Raw genomic sequence first — 17,359 nt, forward strand, 5'->3', positions numbered from 1 at the left:
ACACGGGACCTGGGCAAAGAGAAAGGAAGGGAACCAGAGGGAGGACAGAGCAGAACTTCTTTAGCAAACTTCCAGGTTCCAGGACCGCTTCATTTGGATGTAGGGAGATAGTGCCACGACAGGAAAGCTATCCACCATGACCCCAGACTATCAGTGACTCTGGTAATGTAGGAGTGGGATCATATACCCCATAGGTTTTGGTCAGACTAGTCATATTTGTGCCACAAAGACTCCACAAAAGCTGTGAACAGTCTAGGAAAGGGAATTTGAAGGGATGTTCGCGAATGTGTCAGAACACAGGCATGTTGGGAACAAAGATGTGGGCTTGAAACCGGGTTCTGTCTCTGAGGAGACTTTTAACAGGTCTTTCTATCCATACTCCCTCCTTTTTACCATTCATTTATCACCAGTTCCATCTCCTAAAGTTAGGGGAATGGACTAAATCATTTCTAAGGTCCCTTTTATCTCTGAAATCTATGCATTCAGTAATGAAAGAATTCATCTAAATGTTTTAAGTGGCTATTAAAATGCATAGATTCCTTATGAATATGTCAAATAATAAGTAAGAATGACTCCTTTGTTGGACAATTTAAGTAAATGGAATCCCAGAGATCAAAGAGATCCACTCTAACTCTTGGAGCATTTGTTGAGCACCTGCTGTATGCAGAACACTATTGAGCACTGGGGTTACAAGGTCAAAATTCAAAGCAAAGGTATTGATTCCTAGGAAGGGGCTTCCACAAGTGATGGAGGTGCTCGGAGTCAGACTGGAAGAGGTCCTTGTGCATCCCCCAGGCCTAGTCCCTCGCTGACCCAAGGCCAGGCCCCTGCCTCCTTGACTTGAGTCTCTAGAGTTCCTCTTGCTGGAGAATGTGGTGCATCACTTCAAGTTCCCCTGTGTGTTAGATCTGAAGATGGGGACCCGGCAGCACGGCGACGACGCCTCGGAGGAGAAGGCTGCCCGGCAGATGAAGAAGTGTGAGCAGAGCACCTCTGCCACGCTGGGCGTGCGAGTCTGTGGAATGCAGGTACAGGCCCGGCGCGGCCCTCGCGGCTGCTGCTGGGGGCCAGCGCAGTGTCAGGGCTCCCTCTGCTGGTGGATGCTTTTGCTTTGGGGCCTCAGTGCCAAGGTGAAGGCTCAGGGGTGGGGTACCCCGGAGCCGCCTTCAACCTGCCCCTTCCCACTTTGGGTCCTGTGCAGGCCAGGCCTTCAGGAGTGTGACGGTCACAGAGTCATCTCTGCGAGGGAATTTCCACCACAGGGTGCTCCCTGACCGTTTCCTGCCCTATTTATGCCTGCAGAAGGTGAGCTGTTCAGCCTTCATGTTCTTGCTTTTCAGCCTAAGATCTGAGTATCTAGACAAGGGCTCCTTGAGGCTCACAGGGACCATGGCAGTTGGGGTCTTCTCTGGAGCCCAGAGCTCAGCCAAGGGGTGTTTGTAGCCTCAGGATCCTGCTTCTGGTTCTCAGAAATCAGCTCTGGAGGGAGGTCTCGGTGGGTTCCCTGCTACAGCTTAGCCTCCTCCTAATGGAGGGGTGTAGCACATGGGGAAGAAAGGAGGGAGGCACCGACCCTCAGCCTCGGGAATAGACTCTGATTCTTGGCTGTCCATAGCATCATTTCCCATGTGAATTGGACCGACCACGTCCTTAATGGATGACAATATCCATTAAAACCCTGGTCTGTTATCAGACCACGGCAGGAGAACATGGATACCATTGTTCACCGCGGTGCACTAACGCTGTCTCCTGATCTTTCAGGTTTTTCAGCTGGATACAGGGCATTATTTGTGCAGGAATAAATACTACGGTCGTGGGCTCTCAATCGAAGGCTTTCGCAATGCTCTCTACCAGTATCTCCACAACGGCCTGGACCTCCGGAGAGATCTTTTTGAGCCCATCTTGAGCAAACTTCGGGGTTTGAAGTCTGTGCTGGAGAGGCAGGCCTCTTACCGCTTTTACTCCAGCTCGCTCCTCATCATTTACGATGGGAAGGAGTGCAGGGCAGAGATGTTCCTAGACCGCCGGGCAGACGCACGCTCGAAGAACGTGGACTTGGGGCTCCCCGAGATGACACCCGACGGCACCGGCCCCAGCACCAGCCCCGAGACGTCCCCCTCGGCCACCCCCAAGGTGGACGTCCGCATGATTGACTTTGCCCACAGCACGTTCAAGGGCTTTCGGGATGACCCCACTGTGCACGACGGGCCCGACAAGGGCTACATGTTTGGGCTCGACAGCCTCATCACCATCATGGAGCAGATGCGCGAGGAAAACCAGTAGTGTCCTACGCTGGGCCCCCGCGTCAGTCACTCCCCAGAGCCCTCCCCTCTCCACCCACAGGCAGGGACCACCCACTCTGAACTCACCACATAGGGCGGACGAGACAGACTTTGGTTTTCAAGGGTTCTATTTCTCTTTGGTGTAAACAGAAAGGAATGATTTTAGCTGTAGCCCGGAATACATATATATAAAAGTGAAGGAGAGAGAGGAGAAAGCAGAAGCTGTGCTCAGCCACTTTATCACCTTGTCCAGGCTGGCTTAGGAAGAGGATCTGCGGACGTCTGGGCCTCGGTGAGACTCAGCTGCTCTGGCCTTGTGCGTCCGCAGGCGCGTGCCTGGTTTGTGGCCAAAAGGAGGATCTGGGCGGGGGCCAGGGACCACAAGCTCTTCCGACTCCACCGACCCCTTGATCGGCTCGCTCAAAGGCTCCAGCGCAGGTGCCTGACTGAAAGGCAGGCTTTTCAGTCGGGCACACGAGCCCCTGGGCTCTTGCATGTCACTTATTCCGGAGAGGGTCTGGGGGCACCAGACCCACCTGTAGCAGGTGGGGACAAGCGAGAGGGACTCTGGGTAGCAAACAGTCTGGTGTGAGGTGTCTCTTAGGTCTGTGGAGAAGAGGAATGACTAAGAAAAAGAGTGAGAGAGAGAAAGTGTGTGAATGAGTGAGATTGTGTGTGTGAGAGAGAGAGTGTGTGCACGCATGTTTTTTTCAGCATCCCCTAGCAGGGATGGGGGGAAGAACAGCCAGTCAGACTTCTCTGGTGAACCAGGTTGCCTGAAGAGAGAGCTTTGGAAACCACACTCCCCCCCATCTCCCCAGCTACTTGCTGCTGCTACTGCTGCTGTTTCTTGCCTTTTAAAATTGAGCTGCAAGAGACTGAACTAAGCCATTTGAAGATGGGATGGGGAAGATAGCAGGTTTGTGAAGTTGGACCGGTAGTTAAAAGAATCCAGGTGAGCTTGAGACACAGGAGCAAAGACCAGCCTCAGCAAGTATTTGGCTTCTCTGGCCCTCCTTGGTATCCCTGATTGAACCCCACTTCACTTCCTACCATCTGGCTGCATGCATCCAAACTCTTGCAGCATGAAAAGTGTTTCCTTCACAAACCTAGGGAAGTGAATTTTAATCCTATTCTCTTCCCCTTTCCTCACTCCCCCTCATTCCCAGCGGATCATTTTTGGGCACTGGGCAGTAGATGGGGAAGGGCTGGAATGATGGATCATGACTAGGGCTGCTTCTGGCCATCAGCTTAGATGGGGGCTGGAGACTTGTTTTAGGGCAGGGAAAGAAGGCACTTAAATTGATTAGCTCTTAAGATCTCCAACCTTGGCTGCCATATTGCTTCTTACTGCTTTTTCCCAGGAGCCCCAGATCCTATAGAACTCTTAAGGTGTCACATGATCTGCACCTCCTGTTTCAAGAGTGGCTTGGTCAGGAGCTGCAGGCCTTGCTTAATAAACTAGGACACAGAAGTGAGAAGTACAAGCCTTGGAAATGAGCCCCCAGTGGGTCCTGGCTTCTTTGGTGCCCCTGAATTTGAAGTTTAAAAGGGACCGTGTTGAGTGATATTTCAGGATTTCTTTATTTCCACCAGGGCCAGCTCTTAGGTTTGTCCCAAGCTATGGGCTGCCCTGTGTAGTGATGAGGGTGGCTGCCTTTGTTTTCCCCACTGAGATTCACCCCTTTGTGTACTCCCTTCTCAAGCAACTACTAACTGGGGTTCTTCCCTTGGAGTTGGACTCTTTATAGATGCTGAAGTTTCTGGAGGAAGTGGATTAAGTTGTAGGAAGTACCACAAGATGGGCTCTTCCTGTTGAACGATCTCAGTGCACAATGGTTAGCATAACCAAGGGAGGCAGCTGGAGTGAAAGTGAAGCCAAAGCTGAAGGCTTAGTTTTCTCAGCTCAGAAAGAACTTTGGACTCTTGGCCCAGCCCTTGCCTCTCTCTGGGTCGAAGGACCAGAACAGGTCGCCCAAGGCTGGCGGCCACACCTGGTTTACAGGTCTGAAGTACTGAGAGTAGTCTTGGGCGGTGATCCACCACATTGGGACTTCTTGACAGCCTAGATACCGAGAGTCTCCCAGAGCCTTCACTGATACTGCCAGTCTGGACAGCTCACTGAGGACAACCTGTTCCGGGCTCCTAGGCTCCAGAGGGACTCAGAAGCATGCTTGTGCACGAGAGAGCGTTGTGTGTATGATATCTTTAACCTCATTTTCCTGTAGGGAACTCAGCATGTATCATTGTTACCTTATGTCTATCTCGGCTTCAGCGTGGAAAGGAAGCTGAGCCATCTCTAGATGAGACCGTGAGGGAGATGGTCTCTTTCTTTTTAGACATCCAGGCACTCCATCTTACGGTTGGTCCTGGAGCTTTGAGAGTTTCCCTCAGAGGTAGGCTGGCCTCTAGATCTGGGCCTCTGGAGAGCCCTCCACCAGAAGGGATTTTGAAGTTAAAACGCCATTGACTGGTTAGCTCAATGACCCCTGGGAGCAGCCCCAGAGCCTTCTGGTGATGACCCACTTCTCCCTTGGCTCTGCTGTGGCCTCCACCATGGGAGACAGGTGCCTTTTAAGAGCAGACAGTGTTCATTCCCAGTGCTATGCAGAGAAGACAGATGTCTGGGAGATTGTGCAGTGTGCCTGCTTTAGCTTTCCAGCCGGGTCAGGCCCCGGCTGCAGCAATCAGTGTTTCTGGGACCTTGGGACGATGTTCCTCGTCGTGAGTCCGGCTGCCCCTTGCTGAGGAGGAACAGGCTGGGCCTCCTGACTCAGTATTCCTGGGCCCCGGCGCTCCCAGGCTGGGCCCTGCCGGGGGGACGGCAGCAGGCTGTGAGGGTGGCCTTAGAGCAAGGGAACAACGGGGTGAGCCCACGCCCAGTCCCACGGGGGTGGGGAGGGGGGTTTTTGCCTTCCTGGGAAATGACAGTGAAAGCCACCTTTCAGATTTAGAGAGCATACCAAGACCTTCATCCAAAACTTAGGGGGGACATCATTAAAGACAAGGGACACCCCCGGGAGCACTGGGCAGTGGACACTTAACCATCCTTCTTCCCGCCCGTCCATCCCAGCCTGTGGCCTGTATCTCGTGGCCAACTTGGGGGGAAGGGCTGTGTGATCCTAGCACTGGACCAAAGAGAAGGATGGCAAAGGGAGTCTAGCGCACACGGGTGCTTTTGTTTGAAATCTCTGTACAGTATTTACGGGGGGCCAATGAGTAAGCACTAGCCACTTGCAAGAAATGGAAGACAGGGCTTTTGATGTCAGGCCTCCAGCAGGTCTGTGAAATGGGAATGGACCAGGGAGGGCTGGGGCTCCCCCAGAACCTAGAAGGTTGCTTTGTTTGCCGCATGGGGACATTGGGATCGATTTGTATTTCCATGAGGGGAACACTGCTTGCTTTGCTCATGGGGGAGTTGGTGAGATCCCATCTCCCACTGCTCTTCCTGGAAGGATAAGGACAATCAGCCACGTCAGCTCTACTGGCTTAGGAAAAAACTCTCTTCTTGTCCAGTCTCCTGCATAGTGGCATTATTATTACATTTGTCTTCTGGCATTTTTCTGCATATCTTTAGTTTTCTTTGGAACTTGTTTAGGGGCATGATTGTAACAGTGTCTGTATTCACCCCGCACTGTTCCCTTGCCTTCTGTCTAAAAGTCATGTATATAAAAATAAAGTCACCTAGAACGTACAAATGCAATCTCTGTGTGGTTTAAAACATTTCTTGGGGAAGACGCATGGAGGGAGAGTCCCATATTGACCTGCTTGGACCTTCCTTCAGATTCGGCCATTCCCATCCTGTTCTGGAGAAATTCATCTCTCAGCTCACAGTCTGAGGGGGGGGAGTGACAAGGAAAATTAAGGTCATTATGTGGGTGCATCAGCAGGGCAAAGTGAGGTGACTTGGAAGAAGAGACTCGTTTCTCATTCATTCCTGCCTGGGCCACAGCCCTGAAGCCAGCTGTGTCCTGACCAACCAGGCCCTTGGATGGTCCGGTTCTGTCCACACAACCTTGTGGCTCCGAGGGAAAGGTTTGGGAGCTGAGGCAGGGCAGCTCCGGAAACAAAGGTCAGCTGTAGCAGAGGCCCTGGGAAGGATGGGTTTTGAAGGCTCAGGTATTGGAGCTTGATATTTAAAACTCAATGTTGACTGTGTGGTAGTGTCACTGTTACCCCCGACACTGAGGAGGAGAGCATAGAGCAGGAGGTCATCCACCTTTCAGTGAGGGGCAGGGACCTGAAGGGAAGAGATAGTGCCGGGTCAGTCTGAAGGAGCCCACAGAGGCCCTGAAAGGTCTGTCCGTTCCATCTGGAAGCTGTGGTCCGGCAGAGTTGTGGTGCTGGCTACCTGTAGCACGTTTTCTGTACCCAGCAGTCATGGGTCGGTGGCCCTGGTCTCCCTTTTGGGGGAAGGGGGGAATTTGGAGCCCTCCCCCAGGAAAGGAGTGACCTGATGCCACAGACTATTGTGGGGAGAAAGGGCTACAGGGAGGCTCCCAGGCAGGAGCTTTCTGCCCCAGAGAGATGAGCTCATTCTGCTACAGCAACTTCCACTTAGTAAGACCTGAGGAGAGTAAGAACCGGGGCCTTTCTGAATCCTGTCCCCTTTGTTTGGGTGAGGCTTTACTCTATACTTTATCCTGCTTCTCACCAAATCCCTTGAGGTAGATCACAGAGTCACAGATAGGATTGTTCTCAGAGGACTGGAAATTCTGACTTTAAAAGTCTGAGGTGAAAGGTGAGAGTGGGCACTGCTGGAGATGACATAACTAAGGGCCCCCAACCAAGTGGCTCCAGAGGGGCCCAAGCCAAACCACCTCAAAGAAGAAACAATCTCCCGGAGCCCAGGGACATTCACCAAGTTGCCTTAGCAAACTTTGAGAGAGCTCTAGGTACCACCTCTGCACAAAAGCCCTCAGCTAGCCTCTCAAGGAAGACAGCATCTCAGAGGCCCTAATCTTGTTTTGGGGGGGAGAAAAGAAACTTGCCTTGTACTCAACAGACCACAAGAGGAATTCAATATAAAACTATTTCAGGAAAAACCTATATGGTACACATTATCTTCAAAGCTGTGCAGCTTTGCTTTTTCTTTCCTGTGCACATTTATCTTTTTTCCTCCATCTACCCCGTCTCCCCTTAAAGAATGCTACACTTAATCATGGGTATATATACATATATATACATGTCTAAACATACTTATATGTAAGACCACACTGCTGCTTCCAGGGATAGCACCTTCCTGAGTCCATGTTTTTCCACAACCAGCTCATTTCCTGTATCACAGCACTATTCCTACACAATCACATCCTATCTGAAAGATTTGACTATGAAAGTTCCCTCCCCCCAGTTTTCTGTATTTCTTGTTCTTGGCTAAGTTTTTATTTATACAAGAAAAACTTATTAGAATCGAACTTTCTTTTCTATACTTCAACAATGCTCTCACCTTACAGTTGAAAGTCTGGTACTACTGGATCTCTTCCTTTCACCTCTTTTCCCCCTGAAGTTGCCCACCTTTTGTTCCTCAGATGTTCCTTGCAGAATAATTTCCCAGTGATTCAGTTGGGCTCACAAGTATAAAGTGGGTAAAATAGTCATTTAAAAATCACATTGGCTTTACCCACCCATGGATACTAAGGATTACGTATTTCAGTCGTTTAGGCGATAATCTGAGTTTATAAACGTTTCGTGTCCAAGTATTTTAAGTGGTCTCAATAGTGAAGAGCATGGCTGCCCAAATCTTGTTTTAAAGGCTGGTCCCTTCCGGCCTTTCTCTCCTCCGGGCCCCAGGCGGCCCTACTGCGGAGCTAGGGCCCTGGGACCCCAAGTAGCCTCCCCCGGGGCTAGCGATGGCAGCACCTCCTCCCGATCCAGCCATTTGCTTCCAATTTCCTTTCTCACGGCCTCCTTTTCTCATCCGCGCCCTCCTCTGCTTCAAGGAGCCCTGGCACCCCTGGGGTGCAGTTCAGACTCGGTACTAGGCCGCCCCAAGAACCACCACCCGTAGCCAAAGGGGCTTGCTCCTTTCCTCCCCGATTCCCAGTGCCGCGGGCCCCCGGCCGCCCCTGAGCGCACACGCGGCGGGAGGGAGGGCTAGACAAAGTCTGCCCGGGGACACGAGGGGGCCTGCGGCACTCGAGCCCAGTGGTCTTTCCTCGGCCCCAGGGGGCGCTCTGCCAAGTCCCGGGGGCACCGAGCCGGGCCGCGCTCCCCGCCTCTCTCGGGTATCTCGTGGGCAGAGGGGCCCCAGAGGGCAGGATCAATGGGAGGATTTTTTTTTTCACGACGGGGGAGACACGGGCTTGAACGAGGGGACAAGGAGGGGGCGGGAAGGGTTGCTGGGGGGGTAACGCGCAAGGTTTGCCGCCTGACAGACAGACGCCCCAGGGAAGGCCCATGGGGAAGGGGGCGGGAGCCGGGGCTCTTGGCTGAAGGCCTCGACCTTTCCCGTGAATAGCCGGGCGCGGCTTCTGAGGCCGGAAGAGAGCGGCCCAGGCTAAGGTTCCTCCACGTTTTCCGGGTTAGGAAACGGGCCGGGAGGAGGTGCTTCGTCGCAGGATGGAACTTTGTCCTAGAGTCCGTCTTCGTTTGGGCGCTAGGTGGCGCGGCGAGTAGAGCGCCGCCGCGGAGAAGTCGGGAAGGCCCGAGTTCAAATTCTACCGCGGACACTTAAGAGGTGGGTGACCCCAGGCAGCTCACGTAAGTTTTCTCTTCGGTAAAGCGCGCTGGAGAAGGAAGTGGCAAATGCGCCAGTATCTCTGCCTAGGAAACTCCCCAAAGGGGCGTGGAGTCGCACCCGACCGCACCCCCGCCTCCCTCGCTTTTACAGCTGAGGAAACCGAGCCCCAGGCAAGCCGAAGGGCTTGTGCCCGAGGCCACGTGACTGGAACTTTGGCCACCCGGAGCGCCCGGACTTCGAGTTCACCCCATTTCCTAGGTCCGGGGCAGAGGGGAGGGATAGAGCGCCAGCCTGGGAGCCACGCGGACGCTCTGGGAAGCTGCGGCCCCGCCCCCGCCGTCGCCGCCGTCTTCCGATCTGCCAATGGGTAACTGACCCGCCTGTCCCTTCCGCCGTCGCCATGGCGCCTCGGGCGCTTGGGCTATGATTGGTTACGCTCGGAGGGGTGCGGTACGGCGACGCCATGCCGTCACCGCCGTGCCACGTAGACGTCCGACGATTGGCAGGGAGCTGCCCGGCCATGGGCGGGCCTCGGCGCCCGGCCCCTCCCCCCGCACTGCGCGGCCGCCTGCGGCCTGTCACAGGCCGGGAGAGGCCTCGGACTCGAGAAGGCGGCTGTGGGCGGAGCCGGATCCGCGGCCGGTGAGAAGGGGGCGAGCGGCCCAGAGCCTGCGGGGGGCGGGGGGCGAACAGTTAGGACCGGGCCAGCTCCGGGGGCGCTGAGCCAGCTTTCCCTCTTAGCAGGGCACTGCACGGGCGCGATGAAGGCGCTGATCCTGGTGGGCGGCTACGGCACGAGGCTGCGGCCGCTGACCCTGAGCACGCCCAAGCCGCTGGTGGACTTCTGCAACAAGCCCATTCTGCTCCACCAAGTGGAGGCGCTGGTCAAGAAGGTGAGGTCGCGGGGCCGCTGTGGGAAAAGGGCGCCAGAGGGGGGCGAGGGCGGGAGCCGGACTTACCGGGTGTCAGTACTGAAAAGGGGGCACAGAGAGAGGCAGGGGGCGGGAGCTGTACCTACTGGGAGACCATCCCGACAGGGGGCGCAGAGAGAGGAGGAGGGAGGAGACCGCCCTACAGGGGGCGCAGAGGAGGGCAGGGGCGGAGCCGACCTATGGGAGACCGCCCTGACAGGGGGCCAGAGAGGCGGGCTGGGGGCTGAACCTACTGGGAGACCGCCCCGACAGGGGGCGCAGAGAGAGGCGGGGCTGGGGCTGAACCTACTGGGAGACCGCCCCGACAGGGGGCGCAGAGAGAGGCAGGGGCGGGAGCGAACCACTGGGAGACCATCCCCTGACAGGGGCAGAGAGGCGGGGGCTGGGGCTGTATCTACTGGGAGACCATCCCGACAGGGGGCGCAGAGAGAGGAGAGGGCAGGGGGAGACCGCCCCGACAGGGGGCGCAGAGAGAGGCAGGGGGCGGGAGCTGTACCTACTGGGAGACCCTCTGACAGGGGGCACAGAGAGAGGCGGCGGGGCTGAACCTACTGGGGAGACCGGCCGACAGGGGGCAAGAGAGGCGGGCTGGGCTGAACCTATTGGGGAGACCTGCCCTACAGGGGGCGCAGAGAGAGGCGGGGGGCGGGAGGCCCCAATTGGGAGACCGCCCCTGACAGGGGCTAGAGAGGCGGGCTGGGGCTGAACCATTGGGAGACCGCCCCGACAGGGGGCGCAGAGAGGCGGGCTGGGGCTGAACCTACTGGGAGACCGCCCCGACAGGGGGCGCAGAGAGAGGGGGGGGCGGGAGCTGTACCTACTGGGAGACCGCCCCGACAGGGGGCGCAGAGAGAGGCGGGGCTGGGGCTGAACCTACTGGGAGACCGCCCCAATACAGGGCGCAGAGAGAGGCGGGGGCTGGGGGAGACCGCCCCGACAGGGGGCGCAGGGAGAGGCGGGGGGGCCGGCCAGCACTAGTTTAACTCCTCCGAGCCTCGGGCGAGGGTGGGGGTCACAGCGGAGCTTTCTTCTGCAGGCTGGGGTGAATCATGTGATCCTGGCTGTGAGTTACATGTCTGAGATGTTAGAGAAGGAAATGAAGGAACAGGAGCTCCGGGTGAGAAGAGGCCAGCCTGAGGGGGAGGGCCCCCAGGACCCAGGTCTGGGGAGCATTTGAGGGGCGGAGGTGGGGGGGGGCAGGGAAGGGTTGAGTAAGCGCTGGGGCCCCCACCTTCAGCGATGTGACTTAATTTGATGGGACGGGAGCCCCAGAGTGCCCGGAGGAAGGGCCGGGTGGGGCCACTGCCCCCATCCCTGCTGACCCAGTCTGCTTTGGCTTTTCAGCTGGGGATTCGCATCTCCATGTCCCATGAACAGGAGCCTCTGGGAACAGGTTTGTGGAAGAGGCTGGGAGGGGGAGGGGGGCCCAGCTAGGCCCGGGCTGGCTCTGAGCCCCTGGTGCCCTGTGTCCTGCAGCGGGGCCCCTGGCGTTGGCCAGGGAGCTGCTCACGGAGAACTCGGACCCCTTCTTCGTCCTCAACAGCGACATCATCTGCGACTTCCCTTTTGCCGCGATGGTGCAGTTCCATCGGCATCACGGGCAGGAGGGGACCATTGTGGTGAGACATCCCCCGCCCCAGTGACGGGAGCCCGGCCTCACCGCTGGCCTTGCTCCTTTAGAGGCTACCCCAGCCTGTCCCTAAGCGGGTCCCAGCCCCCCACCCCCGCCCCGGCGGCCCCTGCCCACCCAGAGGTGCTGCCCCTCCTGTTCCCAACGTAGGTGACCAAAGTGGAGGAGCCCTCCAAGTACGGGGTGGTGGTGAGCGAGGCGGACACGGGCCGCATCCACCGCTTTGTGGAGAAGCCCCAAGTGTTCGTGTCCAACAAGATCAATGCCGGCATGTACATCTTCAGCCCCAGCGTGCTGCAGCGCATCCAGGTGGGCCTGGGGCCTGGGGCCGGGGGCGGGGCCAGGGAACGGGGCCGGGGGGAGCGCGGGGAGGGCCTGAGCCTCCCTTCGCCCCCAGTTACAGCCTACATCTATCGAGAAGGAAATCTTCCCTGTGATGGCCAAGGAGGGGCAGCTGTACGCCATGGAGCTCCCGGGTAAGCGGGCGGGCTGGGGCCGGCGGGGCTGGGTGGGCTGGCCGGTCCGCCTGAACCCTGGTGCCCGCCCCTAGGCTTCTGGATGGACATCGGGCAGCCCAAGGACTTCCTGACGGGGATGTGCCTCTTCCTGCAGTCACTGAGGCAGACGCAGCCTGAGCGGCTCTGTTCCGGCCCTGGCATCGTGGGCAACGTGCTGGTGGTGAGTGCCGGTCCCCATTGCCAGGGAAGCGTCCCGGCCTTCCTGCTCTCACAGAGGCCTTTGACAAACTCATTCTCCTGGCATAATAAGGCCAAATATATTTTATTCTGGACCTCGGGGGCCAGGGCCTCGGCACCTCCACCACCGGGATAACCCGTCTGCCTCTTCAGATGCTCCCCTGACTTATGCCCAGTGTGACCTTTTGGTGGCCAGAAACAAACCGGTTAGCTCGGCATTCGAGGCTCCCAAGATGGAGCTGTAGGACATCATGCTGACTTTATTGCCTTTGGTTTTCTCTTCACACGGTTGGTTTTCCAGCCAGACTGGACATTTGCCCAGGCCAGCCTGGAGCATTAGTTCCTCTGGGGCCCCACCCGGTAGCACTTTGTCTCCTCGGCTCCCCTCGAAATCCTGCCTTTCCCTGCTGTGGCTTGTTTTTATGAATACCTCCCTCCCCTCTCCCTGGCAGACCGTACAAACTCCTGGAGGGTAGGGACCATTAATTTTCCATCACGTTTCCTCAAAATTGAGCACAATACTTAAGCATTTAATAAATGTTTGTCGGATTAACGAATGGAACGAATCCCTGATGGTAGGTTTTAGCCTCTGGGAAGGTAATTGTGGGGCGAGGAGCCTTTGTAACCATTAAATCAGCCCTGGGCATGATTCTAGGATCCGAGTGCCAGGATCGGGCAGAACTGTAGCATCGGCCCCAACGTCAGCCTGGGCCCTGACGTGGTGGTGGAGGACGGCGTGTGCATCAAACGGTGCACCGTGCTGCGAGGCGCCCACATCCGCTCTCACTCGTGGCTCGACTCCTGCATCGTGGGCTGGAGCTCCCGCGTGGGCCAGTGGGTGAGCCAGGGGGATGGGGGGGGGGGGGGCGGGGGAATGGCAGGACCTGGGCTGGGGAGAGGACAGGGGCTGCCCAGGAGGTGGGAGTGCCTTCCTTCCTGAATCCCTACTCCTGCCCCCAGGTACGCATGGAGAATGTGACTGTGCTGGGAGAGGATGTCATTGTAGGCGACGAGCTCTACCTCAACGGGGCCAGCGTGTTGCCCCACAAGTCCATTGGCGAGTCGGTGCCCGAGCCACGAATCATCATGTGAACCAAGGTGCTGAGTGGGCAGCCCCCACTTCCCTGGGCAAAGCTCAGGTGCTTCTGTGCCTCCAAGGGGAGGGACCTGATGCCCTCTCCCCAACCCTGAGCTCACCACAAAGGGAAGGGGGAAGGCCCCTGTAAATAGCTCTGTTTATAATGTAAGAGTTTAAACAAAGCTGGAGTTATATTGTTTAAGCCTGGCTGCGTGTGCACTGTGTGGAGCCCCTGGGGGTCTGTCTCTCTGCAGCCAGCCTCCCCATGCTTTTTTCTTGGCACTTGGGGCCTCCGAGCCCACCTTGTACTTCCCTTTACCTGACCAATGGACCCCGGCCCTTGTCCCCCACCTAGAAAAAAGGCAGGGTTGGGCTGTACGGAATAATAATTTAATACTCACACCGGTGTCTACTACCCACCCCCTTTTTTGTAAAGCCAGTGCCAGGGAAGGGAAGCCCTGTCCTCTCTGTGCTGGGAAGAGCAGGGAAGAACCACTGCCATCCAGCAGCCTCCCATCCCCCTCCCTCTGGTTTCCTCAGGGCAGGCCCTGGCTGGTGAAGTTGCTCCCCATCGAGGGAGGCTTATAAATAGGGAGGACTGTGCCCGTCCTCTCCCTAGCCTTACCCCTGGGGCCCGAGGAGCGGGTTAGGGGCCCCCACCCTGAGACAGGGGTCTAGGATGAGGAAGCTGGCTTCTCGTAGTCATCCACCCCAGTGATTGTAGCTTTGCAGAAGAAACAGTCTTTGTTGTTCATCAGGTGCTGGTTGATGCAGGCTCTGGGAAGGGCAAGGGAAGGGAGGTTTCAGCCTTCCTTCATGGTCCCCAGCAGCCCAGCCCCTCCCCCAGGCCAGGTACTCACTTGCAGGACTTGTGGCCGCAGGGCCGGAACACAGCAGAGATGGGGTGGGCGTAGCAGATGGGGCACAGGTCCTCCTCACTGGTGGGCTGGGGGGGGAGAGGAAGGGGAGGCGGGGACCCTACTAGGTATACTTCCCTTGGGCAAAATGATCCCAGTTTTATAGGGCCGTCCCGAGCTGAGCTAAGGAGCTCAACGCATCTATATCCATGGGCAAATGCATCATCTGCCCAGAAACCCAGACATGCACCCACGTGCACCCCAATGGCTCAGGGTTCCAGAGAGACACTCACCAAAGTGGAGGCAGCTGCCTGCTTGGACTCCTCACTCAGGTGGCCCAGCATCTGATCCACTTTAGCTAATTCCTCCCGGCTGATGTAATCAGTGTCTGGGGAGAACCAAGATAAAAAATCTCGTCTGTATTCTATTTTCCCCTCAGAGGCATCTTAACTTGGGAGTGGGAGTCCTTAGCTTCCTACCTCAGAAAAGGGGGAAGGCGCTTTTGGGGCCCTGCTTTTGGCCTGTTGATGTCCCTCCAGTCACCCTCCAGAGCACTGGAGCTTAGCTCTTCAGCTCTGGCCAGTGCCTGGAACATGTGAACGGGATGGTGGTGGAGCGGAACCCCACATCTATTTCCTCCCTGGCACAGTGATTAGATACCTAGCTGAAAAATGGCCTGGGGAGGGCAGGAGACTGAACAACCCCTGAAGTCCTGAGACACATAGGCCCTCATCTATGTAGCCCTTACCCATTATCTTGTCTGAGGTGGGTGAAAGAAGGGTTATTATTATTTTTGACAGTTGAAGACATTGAGGTTCTGAAATGTGAGCTGATTGTCCACAAAGTCCTCACGTTGGAGCTGGATTCCAAGCCACACAGACTGGCCAGGGGAATTGTGTCCCGAGTCCCATACTCACAACTCTGCAGGGAGAAGTGTTTCCTCTCTGGAGGGGGGGGAGTAGCCCCAGAGGCCGAGGGCTCTGGCTGGCCCAGGAGGTACTGGATGGAGCGGAGCTGGAAGCACGGGTCCGCTAAGAGCACTTCGGTGGCTCGCTTGGCCCTGGGGGAGCAGAGACTCCATTCGTGATGCAGACACCCCAACCTGTGGCTGCCCGTGGGAAGAATTAATGGCAGACACTCTCTCCCACAATATGGCTCTGGAGGGGGAGCCAGCAGGACCCCGGGGGGATGAGCGCTCCTTGGGACAGAGCTGAGGATTTGCCCTGAGACCAGAGGTAAGAAGCCTGCCGGGGCCTGGACTGGCAAATCTAAGCCTGAAGCCCTGGGACCAGATTCAGCACCAAGCCGCAGACAGCTCCCAGCGCGCCTCACCTAAGCAGCTGAGGTTGCTTTTTCCAGTCTCAGCGTAGGATTTCAAGCTGGAAAGGGCTTTGGAGATCTTGTGTCGGTTAGAAGGCCAGCCAGATGCAGAGAAAGGAAGGGGCCTGCCCAAGGTCACACTAAGTACTGGCCACTGGGCCCTGACCCTGTAGCTCCCAATCCAGACTACTTCCTCCACCACACTGGCTGCTCAGGAGGCTGCTAGTCTGATCTGTCTGTCTAGGAATTCAGAAGTCCGAGGCGGGTTCCTGCCTCAAAGTTTCTGGAAGTCTACCTGAAGGACTGAAGTCTGATCATGAAGTCCCATTCAGGCAGAGTCCCTAGGGCAGCCCCAAGCTCAGTTGCTACCACCCATGCCAACCTCAGTCTCCCCCTCGGACCCACCTTCCAGCCTTCTGGAGTCCCTGGCACTCTCCTTCCCACTCAAGTCATGCTCTGCTTTCCTGACGTAACAACCCAGATGTTGCATAATCCCCTTCCTTGCTCAAGTCCTTTCCCTGGGAAAACCTCGACTAGTTAAGGAAAAGAACAGTCTTCCACTCCAAAATAGGACAGCTCAGCCCAGACAAGGAAAATTAAGGCCTTGGTTGCCCAGAACTTCAGAAACTTTCGAGGAAGTAGTAGGGGGGCTGCCTTTGGCATCTTTTTGTATCTCTGGCACTCGACCCCATAGAGCAGGCACTTAATCAGTGTTTACTGAGAACTCCTGAGGGGGCTGGAGGTAGTATTAGGGAGAAACAGACCTACAGAGAGTGCTGGACACACTGCTCTGGACAGACAAAATGGGGAATAGTGTTTTCAGTTCTGGAAACTACATTATAGGAAGGACATTCACGAGCTGAAACGGACCTGGAAGAACATGACCAGGATAGCACGGTAGTTTGAAAGAATTAGAAATATCTAGCCTGGAGAAAAGGAGACTTGGGAGTAGGGAGAGAGGATTTAGAGCCAAGTGTCTTCAAGTACTCGGAAGGCCATCTTAGGCAAGGCTTGGAGGCCTGCCCTGGCTCTGCTGAGCAGGCCCAAGAGCAATGGATCACAGAGAAGTAGACATCATCTTGACATAGATCTCCCACAAGATGAAACAGACTGGCTTGCTTGAGAGGTAACAAGTTTCTTTAAAGGAAATCTTTAAACAGACATGGGATTGTTATTTGTTAGGAACATTAGGGGATTTCTAGTCAGATATAATTATATCACCTGAGAAGGTCCTTTCCAATTCTGAGAATCTATAAAGATTGATAACAGCTGTTCCCTCGCATCAGGAAGTTGGATCCTGGGGTCCTAACTCCAAAGGTCTCTTCCAGTCTAATCTCCATAAGCTCTTCATTCTCTCCCTCTGGGATACCTAAGAAGACCCTGCACCCAAATAAATTCTTTAACCCTTTCAATCTGGGCTAGCATTTTCTCCAGGATTTGAACAAAGCTGGATGGGGGGGGGGGGGGGGGGGGGGGGGGAGGACTGTGGGGTTGATGGGATATGCTCAGCAGCCCAATGATATGTCAGGACATATCCTTGCTGACCTCCCCAGATAAATATTCTGAGGGATTGAACTACCTCAGTCCATTTAGTGCACATCCCCACTGCCCCAGAGAATTAAAGAGGAAATTAGAGAGGAAGGTGGGCTGACAGCTCCAGGCACATGGAATCTTGGTGGTGGCCTTCCTACACATCTGAGGGCTTCTGGCATTCTATAGGTCTGGAAGCTCAAGGGCCATTGGGACCTGGGTTGCCGCCCTTGGCAGCAGGGGCAAGGGAGGAGAAGGAGAAGGCAAATCAATACAACAAAGTCACCAGCTATGGCTATGACTTCTGGAATATCTTCAATCCCATCAGCTAGGAGTGAACAACGGAAATAGAGGCA

The 17,359-nt window shown here is 56.0% G+C and overlaps 3 protein-coding genes across 6 annotated transcripts in view; 2 read left to right on the forward strand and 1 right to left on the reverse strand.

Moving 5' to 3' along the window:
* The window catches only part of IP6K1 (inositol hexakisphosphate kinase 1), a 64,041-nt gene extending 58,056 nt beyond the window's left edge, over positions 1–5,985 (forward strand). Inside the window, exons 6-7 of the mRNA XM_031959116.1 lie at positions 853–1,028; positions 1,762–5,985. Coding sequence (XP_031814976.1) covers positions 853–1,028; positions 1,762–2,283 — 698 coding nt within the window. The 3' untranslated portion in view covers positions 2,284–5,985. The remainder of the gene's footprint in view (positions 1–852; positions 1,029–1,761) is intronic.
* A 3,485-nt stretch (positions 5,986–9,470) lies between these two features.
* GMPPB (GDP-mannose pyrophosphorylase B) lies at positions 9,471–13,498 on the forward strand. Of its 2 annotated transcripts, none has more exons than XM_031959132.1 (10): positions 9,471–9,603; positions 9,706–9,854; positions 10,930–11,010; positions 11,238–11,286; positions 11,370–11,512; positions 11,674–11,832; positions 11,921–11,999; positions 12,074–12,201; positions 12,874–13,056; positions 13,179–13,498. In XM_031959132.1, the coding sequence occupies exons 2-10, from the start codon at positions 9,723–9,725 to the stop codon at positions 13,308–13,310; spliced, it is 1,086 nt and encodes a 361-aa protein (XP_031814992.1). In that variant the 5' UTR covers positions 9,471–9,603; positions 9,706–9,722; the 3' UTR covers positions 13,311–13,498. The 2 variants fall into 2 exon arrangements, with proteins under 2 accessions (XP_031814992.1, XP_031814983.1); XM_031959123.1 differs by having other exon boundaries at positions 9,472–9,603; positions 9,703–9,854.
* A 174-nt stretch (positions 13,499–13,672) lies between these two features.
* Positions 13,673–17,359, reverse strand: part of RNF123 (ring finger protein 123) — a 114,276-nt gene continuing 110,589 nt past the window's right edge. For all 3 annotated transcript variants that reach the window (XM_031959084.1, XM_031959087.1, XM_003762251.4), the window contains 4 exons: positions 15,071–15,213; positions 14,447–14,541; positions 14,157–14,242; positions 13,673–14,073 (listed from right to left, as the gene is read on the reverse strand). In XM_031959084.1, coding sequence (XP_031814944.1) covers positions 13,971–14,073; positions 14,157–14,242; positions 14,447–14,541; positions 15,071–15,213 — 427 coding nt within the window. In that variant the 3' untranslated portion in view covers positions 13,673–13,970. The remainder of the gene's footprint in view (positions 14,074–14,156; positions 14,243–14,446; positions 14,542–15,070; positions 15,214–17,359) is intronic.

The sequence above is a fragment of the Sarcophilus harrisii genome, chromosome 1, assembly GCF_902635505.1.
Source record: "Sarcophilus harrisii chromosome 1, mSarHar1.11, whole genome shotgun sequence".
Taxonomy (NCBI): Eukaryota; Metazoa; Chordata; class Mammalia; order Dasyuromorphia; family Dasyuridae; genus Sarcophilus; species Sarcophilus harrisii.

Bases quoted from the DNA above. Each gene is read 5' to 3' on its own strand.
- GMPPB (XM_031959132.1), top strand. From the start codon at position 9,723: ATGAAGGCGCTGATCCTGGTGGGCGGCTACGGCACGAGGCTGCGGCCG. The intron at 11,833-11,920 runs GTGGGCCTGGGG...CTTCGCCCCCAG, and splicing joins GCGTGCTGCAGCGCATCCAG to TTACAGCCTACATCTATCGA. The intron at 13,057-13,178 runs GTGAGCCAGGGG...TCCTGCCCCCAG, and splicing joins GCTCCCGCGTGGGCCAGTGG to GTACGCATGGAGAATGTGAC.